General features: G+C 52.7%; 2 protein-coding genes across 2 annotated transcripts in view; both read right to left on the bottom strand.

Annotated features, from left to right (window-relative positions):
* GRINA (glutamate ionotropic receptor NMDA type subunit associated protein 1) overlaps positions 1-12452 on the bottom strand; it is a 595197-nt gene that overhangs the window by 462995 nt on the left and 119750 nt on the right. The gene's annotated exons all lie outside the window — the stretch shown is intronic.
* Positions 2186-12452, bottom strand: part of LOC121928655 (piwi-like protein 1) — a 48201-nt gene continuing 37934 nt past the window's right edge. The window contains 3 exon segments of the mRNA XM_042463667.1: positions 2186-2554; positions 3228-3375; positions 4979-5104. Coding sequence (XP_042319601.1) covers positions 2438-2554; positions 3228-3375; positions 4979-5104 — 391 coding nt within the window. The 3' untranslated portion in view covers positions 2186-2437.

The raw sequence follows: 12452 nt of genomic DNA on the forward strand, positions 1-12452 counted from the left end.
CAAGGACCCAGCATGCACCTGGCGGCCCTCGCTTCTCCAAGGGCCCCGTCCGCACCCGCCGGCTGCAGAGACTGAAACCTATCCAGTCGTACGGGACAAGCAGGCGCTGAGATGACATCCAAGGGACCTGCTTCAACTAAAGCATCCGGGTCGGAGTAATGGATCCGAGTGGTTTTGTCTGAAAAGCGTCTTTCTCTCCTTCTTCTGGGGCAGAGTGCAAAAGGCCCATGTCCACTCCACTGTGCAGACCGTTGCCAGGGCACAGGCCTTCCACACTTGGCTCCACTCCGAGGGATGGGACCCTCTGGGGCAGCCGCGTCCACCGCTCTGGCCATTTCCCTGCCCAAGATCAGCCAGGGTTTCGACAGGATCACCTGCCAGGGCAAACTCCCCAAGAGCCGCCAGGAATCCTTCCGGATCCATACGCCTCCCGGGGCGGAGCATCCTGCAGAGGCCCGGGGTCCCAGTGAGTCTGAACCCCACCATCTTGCCCAAGACAGAGAACCAGACCCAGGGTACCCTGCGGAGTCACCCCCTTGGCTCTTTCTCATGTCAGGATGAGGCCTGCTTGGCTGTGGCTGCGTTGGGAGCCTGAGTGCGAGAGCAGGGGGTCCTTGTGTGCAAAGAAAGCACTGCTGGCAAATTTCAGCACCATCTGCACCCCGCTTGCTACTGCCCTTTGCAGTGCTTGGCCATAAATGCCTTTTGTAATCAAGTGAACTGTGATGCAGTGGTTTGACTGCTGGACTATGACTCTGGAGACCAGGGTTGGTTCGAATCCCAGCTAGGCCATGGGAACCCACTGGCTGACCTTGGGAAAGTCACACTCTCTCAGCGTCAGTGGACGGCAAAGCCCCTCTGAAGAAATTCACCTAGAAAACCTTGTGATATTGTAAGGTCATCATAAGTCAGAAACAATCTATGGAGCAACAAGATCCTCTATTCCATCATCCAAATCACAGATAAAGATGTTGAATAGCAGATTGGGCCCAGGACAGAGCCCCACTGGACAGCCCTCTGGTCACTTCCCTCCAGGATGAAGGAGAAGAGGAGCCGTTGCTGAGCAGCCTTTGGGTCAAACCAACGACAAATCCATCTAACAGTTGCCTTGTCTAGCCCACATTTTAACCATCTTGTTTGAAGGAATGCCAAAGGCCTTACTGAATCCACAGCATTCCCTTCATCTTATAAACTGGTAATTTTATCATAAGAAGAGATGAGATGAGATTCTCAGAAACCCACGTTGAGCTTTTGCGCTGATGGCATTCCTTTCTCAACGCTTACAGATTCTCTGTATCATGAGCTGCTCTCAAATCCTTCCTGGCATTGATGTCCAGCCAAGCGGTCAGTAACTGCTTGGGACCCCGCACTTTCTAACTGGCAGAGAAGCCTCTGGAAGACCCTGCCGGCCAACCCTCTCCCGCAGAAGCGCCTTGCTGTGCGTTCGGGGGGGAGGCCTTCCCCGTGTCTTTGGAAGGACCCCCATCCATCGCCATGACCAGTGGGCGCTTTGTCCACGGGAGCACTCTGGGAGGCGCTTGGCGTTTTCTTGATGACGTGGAAACCATTAGCACAATTGCAGGATTATCACGGGTTAATCACCGTCTACACTTCCAGTGTGATAAACTCCTAAAATGGCAAGTTTCCATTAAAAGTGCCTTTTAAAATACTGGAGGAAGCCATCAGAACTTGCATTTTAGTAAACTTTGATGTAGTAAAGACCGCCAAAATGCAGCGTATTGGCGCCAAGTCTAGGGTAAGGGATGCATGGCAACTGCACGGCTCTAGCCCTAGAACATGACCACGCCGTCCTCATGGCAGCCTCCTGTCCACACAGCAGCTCTTTTTCGGTGCTTGCATTGTACCCTCTGCAACCAAACCAAACGATGCCAAGGAGAAAGGGACGGGGCGCTCCCTTTCTCCCACGGCTGTGGCTCCTGGAGTGTCTGGGGCACAAAGCCCCAAGGACACCCCTTTTCCAGACCATTTTGCCACTTCTCCGTGGTCTGGAAAAACTCCGGATTGGAGCCGCAGGGCTGCCGGTGAGTCTGGCTTGCCCCAATCCGGCGTGGAACAGGTGGACGCCAGTCTGTACTGCGCCTCTGAGAACAAGCCCAAAGTGAAGCTTCTTTCGTCTTTTCTTTTCACCTGAAAGGAGAGCTTAAATAACAAAGATTCAAAATCGAGATGCTTTAACAAACTTTATTAAATTTGATCCTGTTAACAACTTTTTTTCTAGGAAAAACTAAACTCAGAAGCAATTTATAGTCTTTGCCAACAAAATATTAGTATCAAGTTGATAACCTTAACTAAATTAAGAGAAATACCTCAGTATAACACAACGAAAGCAAGATGCCTTTGCATGAAAACAACAAGGAGGACGAGAGTAGAGAGCTTCTTCCCCTGCAGCACTTTTCCTTCTTCCTCCTCCACAGAATCACAGGTAATAGAGATGCTCTGCGAGCACCAAGTCCGGTTCCCTATGAATGCTCTGACCCACAAGGAAGGCCAGCTTATGGGCATATTGGCACGGAGCAGGCACCCGGATGATCCCCTGCGGAGAAGGAACAGGCAGGTTGTGTGAAGCAGCGCATGAACCATGGTGCCTTCGTATTTGAAAGTGCTGGTGCGCAAAATGGCACCAGAGAATAAAGACAGGCTGAGTCTCGCCTATCTGGAATTCTGAAATCCAAAATGCTCCAAATTCCAAAACTGTCCATACTGGCAGCTGATATAGTGACACCTTTGCTTTCTGTTGGTTCAATGTGCACCTTTTGTTCCATGCACCTGTTACTGGTTCTTCGAGGGGTCATCTGTGAACTCACACGCCAGGTGTTTTGGACCTGAGCAGAAGACCCTCAGGACCTTCTGTCCCACAATTATTAGCTCTTTGGCGGTGGCTCTGCCCAGCCTTGGCAATATCCCTCCCTGTTCTTGCTCAGGACGCCATGTGCCAGCACCTGAACCAAAGATGCGGGTTTGTGCGAGTTCACAGATGAGAAGAAAGGAGGAGAGAAAGCATTTCCTAGCCGGCTGAACCTGAGAACCCCTCCACGCAACACTCCTCTCCCACAATGACTTTGGTGGGAGAATGCCACTTCCTCAGCGTTGGATGCAAGAGGTTCCTACTCTCCAGTGTTGAGAAGAAAGATGTGAAAACTAATCTGCATCAGCCCTGCTCACTGGAGCAAGTAAAATCATTAAACCATTCAAAGACAAGTACTTACCGGCCAGTTGTAGTACATGTGGCACAGCTTGTAGGTCAGCCGCTGCATGTAGTCCGGCTTCAGGGCGCTGCTGTCGTAGATGACATTGTAGTGGGTTGGCGAAACAGTTCCACTTCTCACGGACTGACTCACAATGAAGAAGTCGTACCTGCATTAGAAGAGAGTCAAAATGAATGGGAGACCTACATGAACCGTTCGGACAGCAGTCTCTGACTGTTGGGATGAAGGGGATTGTCCCAAGTTCATCAGGTCCAACGAGTGGATGGAGCATCTAGCGCCGCAGGAGAGCTTAAGTGCACAGTGCAGCAGTCCAAAGACTGACTAGTTGGAAGAGAAACAGGAGACTGGCCTCCGTTGTCCTTGAAGTCCTTCGAAGGGTCCCCCATGAATTACGCGCATGGGATCTCCCTCTGCGCAGGGCGGCTCCTTGGAGGCTTCCCACAACTGGAGGTTTTCGGCTGCAGCCCCAGTCCCTTCCTGCCTAAACAGCAGCATCATCATCAGCAGCATTTCCTTGGTTCACACGGTTTTCTGGCACAGCAAAAAAGCCAAGGATGAAAGAGCTATGTGCCACAGCATGCGCGTGCGAATGCACAAACTGCCACGTGGAGAATATCAGTCAGCCAGGTGCTCCTCACTATGGTCTCTGTGCATTGTACACATGGGAAAGGAATGGCGAAGCAGAGGGAGAATAAAATGGACTGGCCAAAGGATGCATTGGCCTAAGATCTTGTTTCAATGTAGTAAAGTTCATGACAGTGGAAGGTGGCAGTGGCTATCCATAAGCCAGGTTTAGGCAGTTGAGCCAGCACATGTGTGCAATGTTTCAGTAACTCATCTGCCCTTTCCTTAGGGAAAAAGTCTAGAAGTCTGTCTGAAAGTCTATCAAGTGTAAAAGGCCAGGACCATCCCCACATTTCCACGCTGTTGTTGCTACCACTAGGAGGAAGGTGACTGAGTAAGAGAGATGTTGCAGTGAGCATCTGGCAAGCGGCTCAGACAGTGCTTTGGTCAACTGTGCTAATGCTATGGAAGGATCCCAATGGTGGCCCCTTCAAGTGGGGCTGGCGGGTGCAGGTTTTGGAGTCCGCCAAGGAACTACTTGGCCACAGATCTGGAGAAGAGGGACAGGAAATGATGCGGGGGCCATTTTCTTTCTTCATGAAATCCCACCCCGCCAAGTCTTTTTCCTTTAGCATCTCTAGCCATGGGGTCCTGCCCAGAATTCCCTTGAACCCGTTAAAACCAGCTTTTCTGAAAACCAGGCTCTGCACTGGACTCTACTCTTCTTTGGCCTGTCTCACAATCACCAATTCCAGCATGAAAGGGTGATAAAGAACTGACAAACAGTGCCTCTGTGAGCAAAGGGTGGGACGATGCATCGAAGGGACCCAGGAGGCTCCCATGGGGCTGCTCTGCGCAAATGCAGATCACAGGTGTGAGAAACAGGGAGAAAGGCAACCCCCCAACTATTCCACTCGTCCTGACGCCAAAGCAGGCATCCCCAGAGGAACTCTCCTGCACAGAGCCAAGTAAGCCTGGGGGAAAGCATCTAACATGTCATCGGACAGCTGCACAACCCTGGAGCTTCTCTTCCAGGTCCGTGGCCTTTGCATTGAGCTCCTATGGCCCCTGGCATCTAACCCACGCTGCCGGCCCAGGAGAGCTGGCCCTTGACCTGGAAGAAGAGAGAGCAGCAGCCCCAGCCCTTTCCCTCCCAAAACGGCGCTCCCTTTCTCCTTGGGACTTACCACTCCGGCCGGGTGACCTCTACGTCGATCACGGTGCCAGGAGGAGGGTTTTGCAGTCTTCCCTCAATATGGGCAAAGAATCTATTATTCACCCGCTTCTTTACCACAATCACAGTCAGTTTGGGGCTTGAGAGGATCACACAAAATGTTTAGGGTTAGAGTATTGAGACCACCTTCACCCAAAGGCAATGTTAATGAAAACACTTCTGCTGAAGTTAAATTACCAACTCCCCTATTCCAGCAAAGTCAGGAAGGAGGAAAACATATTGAGACTCATCAACACCAATAAACCATGAGAGCCAATTATATGAGGCGATTCTGACCCACAGTGAAACACAACTGCCCTGAGCAGCCCACCCCCATCGTCCTGCGGGCAAAAATGTCCTCATTTTTATACATATTGGGGGTGGGAGGGTGCTGGGGAGCCTGCAAGGTGCGCCTTCCGCACCCATGACATGGACCCCAGGTTAGCTATAGCTGCCTGAGAGGGCCCCAAAGGAGGGCAGGTTACCTCTCTGTAACAGTAGTTCTTGGAGTGGTCATCGGTGAATTCACATGGATGGGTTATTCTGTGCAAATAGCTTCAGGGCCATCTGGAATTGCTAAGGAAAACCTTTTAGTGGTAGCTCCGCTCATTCGTACACATCTGTGCCCCTAGCATTCCCGCTCTTTCTCCAGTTCCCAGCATAATGCGGAGCATGAGGAGGACATGACTCTGAAGGAAGGCTGACAGGCGGGATTTGTGGGAATTCGCAGATGATCACTCCAAGAACGACATTACAGGTAAGCAACCTGTCCTCCTTCTTCATGGTCTCTGCGAAGCAAAGAAATGGGTGAGGCTGGCAAGCTTTGGTCGATGACAGAAGGAGTGTCGAGATACCAAGTGCATATTAATAAACAGTGTTCATCAACTAACAATGAAGGCATGGAAACAATGCTGGCGTATGAGTCATATGCTATAACCAAAAGCCATCAAATTGCAGTACAATGCAGTGGGAGCGTGCAGGGCGGTGCATGCCACCACTGTGCCACCGCACGCACAAGTCCCATTCACTTGAATGGGGCTCAAGCATAGGTGGAGTTCACCTTACGCGGGGGGTGTGTGTGTGTGTCTGGAACGGATCCCCCGCGTAAGGCGAGGTTCCAGTGTATAACAAAGCTCAGTGTAGCCCAGAAAGCCCCACTGCCCTCCAAAAGCTGCGTCCCGTCTGGCCCTGGCATCCAGCCTGAAGTGGGAGATGGAAGTTAGTGGTCGAGGCCGGACTGCAGCTTTGCAGACATCCTCCTGCAAAGGAATTCCTCCACTGAGGAAGGTGGAGGATGCGCCTACAGCGTTTGGTGCCACAACGAACCAAGGCAGTGGCTATGAGAAAGGCAGTTTTCCATGAGAACAAGCGTAGGTCAGTCGTGGTTTTCCAGGTAAGAACTAACCCTAAGGTCCATAGAGATCGAGGATGGAGGGTGGGGATTGCCAGCGTAACCTTTTAAAAAAGGAAGGGCGATTGTCAGAAATGAATGCAAATAGCAGCAAGGTAGTAGTTCAATGACGAGAGCAAGAGTCCTGCTAGCATCATGAGGAAGTCCAGTACGTGGGGCACTCAAACTCAGGACGGAGAAAGCCCTCATGCGGTCAAGAAGGTCTCAAAACTTGTGCCACTTCAGGTGGCTAGAAGGTTTGAGAGCCACAAAGAGGACCTTGCAGCCAGGATCTGGAAGTGAACTCACGGACAAATCCTCCAAGCCACAAGACGCAGGGCCTCGGTGTCTGTGTGGAACCCAACCTTTGACAGCGGAGGTCGTTCCTCTGGGGCAGGCGGAGTGGCATAGAAAATCATTCCATTCCATTTGAAAAGGAAGGCATCTCCTTGAGTGCCCCGGGTTCAGATCCTGGAGCAGAAGCATGGACACTGACTGTCATGCCCAGCCTGGAGGATGACTCGGAGGACTCAGAGGACGAGCCAGAGCCTCTGGGACTGGAACCTGTAATTGGGGAGCCTGAGACTGGCCCTAGCTCCGCTGGAGCAGAGTCTGTGGCTCCTCCAGAGGTTCAGCAGCCAAGTCTGCCTGGTGCTGAGGCTGTGGACACAGAGGAGGATCTGGGCAGTGTGCCTACTTTCAGTCGAAAGAGAGGGCCTTCGAAGATCACGGAGGCTTTATCAGAAGCGTCCTTGTGATCAGACACACCTGAAGGCCTGCTCCTTGCCTACTTAAGCACCTGGAGCTTGTGTGGATCTTTGCCAGTGGATATCTGCCTTTTCGAGAGGTGAGAGCGGCGGGTACAAAAGCCGGGAAACCGGTCCCTCCCAGTCACACCCCCCTCTGCCTCCTCGCCAAGGACCACCGACGCCGATGCCGCTGCTGGGACTGCGCCTCTTGCCGGGCGGCCTCCTCCCGGGGTATCGGAGGTGCGCATCTGCGCACCGCCCCGGGAGTGCCGCCCACGGACTTGGGGAGCTCCGCCGCTGCGTATCTGCGCAGGTGCGCAGTCTCAGCGGGTGCAGGAGGCCTAGAATAGCCTGGGAGCAGAGGATGCCTGCAGTGGCTAACCTCTGCTCCCTTAACAGCCATAGAAGGGTGGGGGGAGGATAGGGATGCGGGGGATGCCTGGGCCGGGGATAACACCTTGGTGGGCGGAGCCCCAATAGAGGTTGTGTGGGGCAGGGGGAGGTATGGTGGTGGGAGAAGGGACTTCCGTTCCAGGGGAAGGCGTGATAGATGCATCATATCTATCTCGCCTTCCTGTCCCCCTCCCAACCTGAAGGACCTGAGGGTCACTCCAACCGTGCCACAAACCCTGTCGCTGCTCCTGTGCAATGCCAGGTCTATCAATAACAAGACCCACATCCTCCAGGATCTACTGGAGGACTCTAAGTGTGACCTGGCTTGCATTACCGAGACCTGGTTGGGGCCTGAAGGGGACGCCATGTGGGCTCAGGCCCTGCCCGCCGGGTACTCGGTGAAGGACCAGCGCAGGTTAGGTGGGCGGGGGGGGGGTGTGGCCTTGGTACATAGGAACACCGTGTCCCTCACCAGGAACCACATCCGACAGACCTCCTATATCGAGTGTATTTACCTGACCCTAAAGGCTAGGGACAGTCTAGGGATTCTGCTGGTGTATCGGCCACCCCGTGCATTAGCGGACTCCCTTAATGAGCTGACACAGCTGGTTCTTGAGCTGATGTTGGAGACGCCCAGGCTTCTTGTCCTGCGCAACTTCAACATCTCCCTCACAGCCAGCTACGTTCCATCCGGTGCGGCTCGGGAATTCATGGAAACCATGGCGGCCATGGGCCTGTCCCAGCTGATACAGGGTCCCACACATTGTGCGGGTAATACTCTTGATTTGGTGTTCTGTTCGGAGGCGGAAAATCCGTGGGTGGAAATAGCTAATATTTCCCCCTTGTCATGGACGGATCATTTCCTGGTAGAGGTGAAAATCAAGGCTTCTACCCAGATCCCCCCCGGGGGTGGTGGACCTGTTAGGATGGTCCACCCTTGAAGGCTGATGGAACCTGAGAGGTTCCAGGAAGCCTTAGAGGGGCTCACGGTTGGAAATGACGGCGACTCTGTTGATGCCCTTACCGGTATTTGGAATACCGGTCTTTCTGGGGCTATACACAGAATCGCTCCCAAGCGCCCTCTCAGGCCTGCTTCCAAACGCAAGCCCTGGTATACGGAAGATCTCCGGGCGAGGAAGCGGGTTTTGCGACGGCTAGAGTACCGTTGGCGGAAACACCTTTGCTCAAACGACAAGACTCTCCTAGACCGACTGTTAAAGGACTATGGAGAGGCAATACGAGCAACAAAGAACTCGTTCTATGGTGCTCGTATTGTGTCCGCGGAGTCGCGTCCGGCAGAGTTGTTCAGGGTGGTCAGGGAGCTAACTCAGCTCCCTCCCGCCCTGAACCAGATCCTTGAACCTTCTAAGGCCTGCTGTGACCTGTTTAACGACTTTTTCGTGGATAAAACTTCTCGTTTGAGCGAAGGTCTGAACGCCGACATTACGGCAGAACCTAGGGTAGAAGTGTCCAGAGCCTCCGTGGACTATGTTAAACTGGATCAGTTTGAGTTGGTGAGTACCGAGGATGTGGACAAGATCCTCGGAAGTGTTCGGAAAACAACCTGCTCTCTTGATCCCTGTCCCTCGTGGTTAGCGGCCCAGGGGGGACCGGTGGTAACACTTTTGTTACGCCGGATAATTAATACATCTTTGAGGGATGGGCAATTTCCATCGGATCTCAAATTGGCCATAGTAAAACCGATCCTAAAAAAGCCCTCCCTCGACCCCCTGGTTCACAATAATTATCGGCCTGTTTCGCTGCTACCATTTTTGGGAAAGGTGATCGAGAGGGCGGTTGCGATCCAGCTTCAGGTGGTCTTGGATGAAACGGATTATCTGGACCCATTTCAAACTGGCTTCCGGGCGGGTTACGGGGTTGAGACGGCCATGGTCGCCTTGGTCGATGATCTCCGTCTGAGCATTGACGGGGGAAGCGTGTCCCTGTTGGTGCTCTTGGACATCTCAGCGGCTTTCGATACCATAGACCATGGTATCCTTCTGGGGCGCCTGGCTGAGGTGGGAATCGGGGGCACTGCGCTCCAGTGGTTCCGCTCCTACCTCTCTGGGAGGTCCCAGATGGTGCAGCTGGGAGACGTGTGCTCCGACGAGAGGCCCCTTAAAACCGGGGTCCCTCAAGGAGCCATTCTGTCTCCCATGCTATTTAACATTTACATGAAACCGCTGGGAGAGATCATCCGGAGACATGGGGCGCGGGGTTATCAGTACGCTGATGACACCCAAATCATTTTCTCTATGTCTCCGACTGATGCAGTGACTGGGGATGGCGTCTCTCCTCTCGTGGCCTGTCTGGAGTCAGTAATGGGCTGGATGAGGGAAAACCGACTCAAACTGAATCCAGAGAAAACGGAGGTACTAGTGATAGGTTCTCCTGGTCCAGGAATGGCGGTGGTTCCACCTGTCCTGAACGGGGTCACGCTCCCCGTAAAGGACTCCGTGCGCAGTCTGGGGGTGCTTCTTGACTCGTCCCTTCACCTGACTGCTCAGGTGAACGCGACGGTCAAGAGCACCTGTTATCAGCTTCGGCTTATTCGCCAGCTGCGCCCATACCTGGACCAGAGGGACCTAGAAACTGTAGTACATGCTCTGGTAACTTCGAGACTGGATTTCTGCAACGTACTCTACATGGGGCAACCCTTATACCAAACTCGGAAGCTCCAAATGGTACAGAACATGGCAGCACGGCTGGTCACTGGTGCTTCCAGGACCAGCCATATAACACCTGTACTAAAAGACCTCCACTGGCTGCCCATTCGCTTCCGAGCTCAATATAAGGTGTTGGTTATCACCTATAAAGCCCTAAATGGCTTGGGCCCAGGATACCTGAAGGACTGCCTCTCTCCGTACATTCCGCCTCGCACCCTCAGAACATCTGGGCAGCAACTGCTGAAGGTGCCTGGGGCTAGGCTAGCTTCCACCTCGAGAAGGACCTTTTCCACAGCTGCCCCAGCCCTTTGGAACACGCTGCCCACGGAGCTCCGCTCATCTACCACCCTGGCCCAATTTAGGAAGGACCTCAAAACCTTCCTATTCAAACAGGCATTCCCCGATTAAATATCCTGTGGGCCTCCCTCCTCTTCCGTGGCCATGAGGTTGGGCAAGGGGCTTTTTATTGTTGTGTTTAAGATTGTTGTATTTGTTTTTAACCTTTGTACTATGTTTGCACTTGTTGCATCTTGTAAGCCGCCCTGATCGTCTGGAAGGGCGGGATACAAATAAAAATTTTATTTATTATTATTAAGACTTTGTCTCTGGCTCCTGTGGCTTCTTGAAACCAATCCTTGTTTCCTAGATTGTGGACTATCTTGACTGCCCGGAAACCTTGACCTCGGACTGCCTTATCGACCTGCCTATCTGATACCCTGATCCTGAGACTGTCTGACAATTCTCTGTTGGAACTGCTGTGTATCTCCAAGACTGTGTTGCTGGCACTGACTCTAATATCTGGGGACTTGTTTAACAACTAGCTGGCTTATCAGCCATTTGGCTGCTTTCCTGGACACTGGCGGTTGGTGTACGTCGCAAGGAGATTGATCTGAGGCGAGCCCCATCGACTGAATAGAGACCGTACCATGTCGGGATGAAGCATCTATGCGTGAGACGAGTTGGTCTCTCTGCTGAGTTGGTCCACCGGATCGTATTCCTCGCCCGGCAACTGGAGGGCATGCACCAATCCCCAGATGTGAAGAGTAAGTAAGGCCTGGGATCTGGTTCCCCCTTACTTGTTGATATAATCATGGCCGTGCTGTTGCCTGTTAATAAGAAGACCGTACGATGTTGGAGGGTGGACTGGAAGGATCTTAAGGCTTTCTTGACCACTAGCATCTTGAGGGCATTGATGTGGAGGCACTTCTCTCAGGAGACTGCTTCCCTGTGATTTTGAGGCCGTCTGTATGGGCAGCCCAGTCCGTCAGGGAAGCTCTGGTTAGGTGGTGAGAAGGGCAAGCCCACACAGACATTGGCAGCCGCCAGCCACCGCAAAGGCTTGGCTGTGAGTCTCAGTATCGTCAGCCACTGTTGAGGGTGGCCCGTCTGTGGGTCAAAGGTGGAGAGCAACCAGGCCTGGAAGGGACAGACCCGGAGTCCTGACCATGGGGTGATGTAGATGGTCGATACCATATGTCCGAGCACCACTTGAGCTCTGTGAGCAGTAATCCGTCTGTGTGAGAGGCAGGCTTGGATTGCTTTTCTCAAAGCGATGTGCTTGTCCTGAGAGAGAAAGGCTATGGCTCTTTCGGAGTTCAGCACGGCTTTGATGAAAAGGACCTCTTGAAATGGGGTTAGGTTGGACTTCATCTTGTTGACCAATAGGCCGAGGGAGTCTAATAGCAACAAGGTGAAATGGATGTTTCAAAGGAGGAAGCAACAAATAGGCTATCGTCTATGTAGGGGAAGAGGGATGTGCCATGTAGACAAAGAAAAGCCGCCACCACTCCCATACATTTAGTGAACACTCTTGGAGCCATCGAGAGGCTGAAGGGCGAGATGCAGAACTGAAAAATGTTGGTACCAACATTCCTATGTGAAAACAGGCATCCTTGAGGTCGAGGGTGGCGAACCAGTCCCCTTTCTGCAAGAACGGAAGGATAGAAGAAAGGGTTGCCATGCTAAAATGTCTACAGAAATAAAAGAGTTGAAGGAGACTATGTAGTCTATGTAGCATCTGGAAAAGAAGCACTCCTGAGCCTGGGAAGACTGCGCCTTTCTCTTAAAGAGAGTGCACTTCGTTGAGTAGGGGCTCTAACGCGTAGAGCTCCAGTTGGAGGGAGCTCTTTGAATTCAAGGGCATAGCCCCTACAGACCATGCGTTGGCAAAGGGAACCAGCCTATCCCCAAAGGGAGCTGAAGAGACAAAGTGCGCACGGGGACATCACAGCCTGAAGGGCTGTTTACATC

Source organism: Sceloporus undulatus, chromosome 4, assembly GCF_019175285.1.
Source record: "Sceloporus undulatus isolate JIND9_A2432 ecotype Alabama chromosome 4, SceUnd_v1.1, whole genome shotgun sequence".
NCBI lineage: Eukaryota > Metazoa > Chordata > Lepidosauria > Squamata > Phrynosomatidae > Sceloporus > Sceloporus undulatus.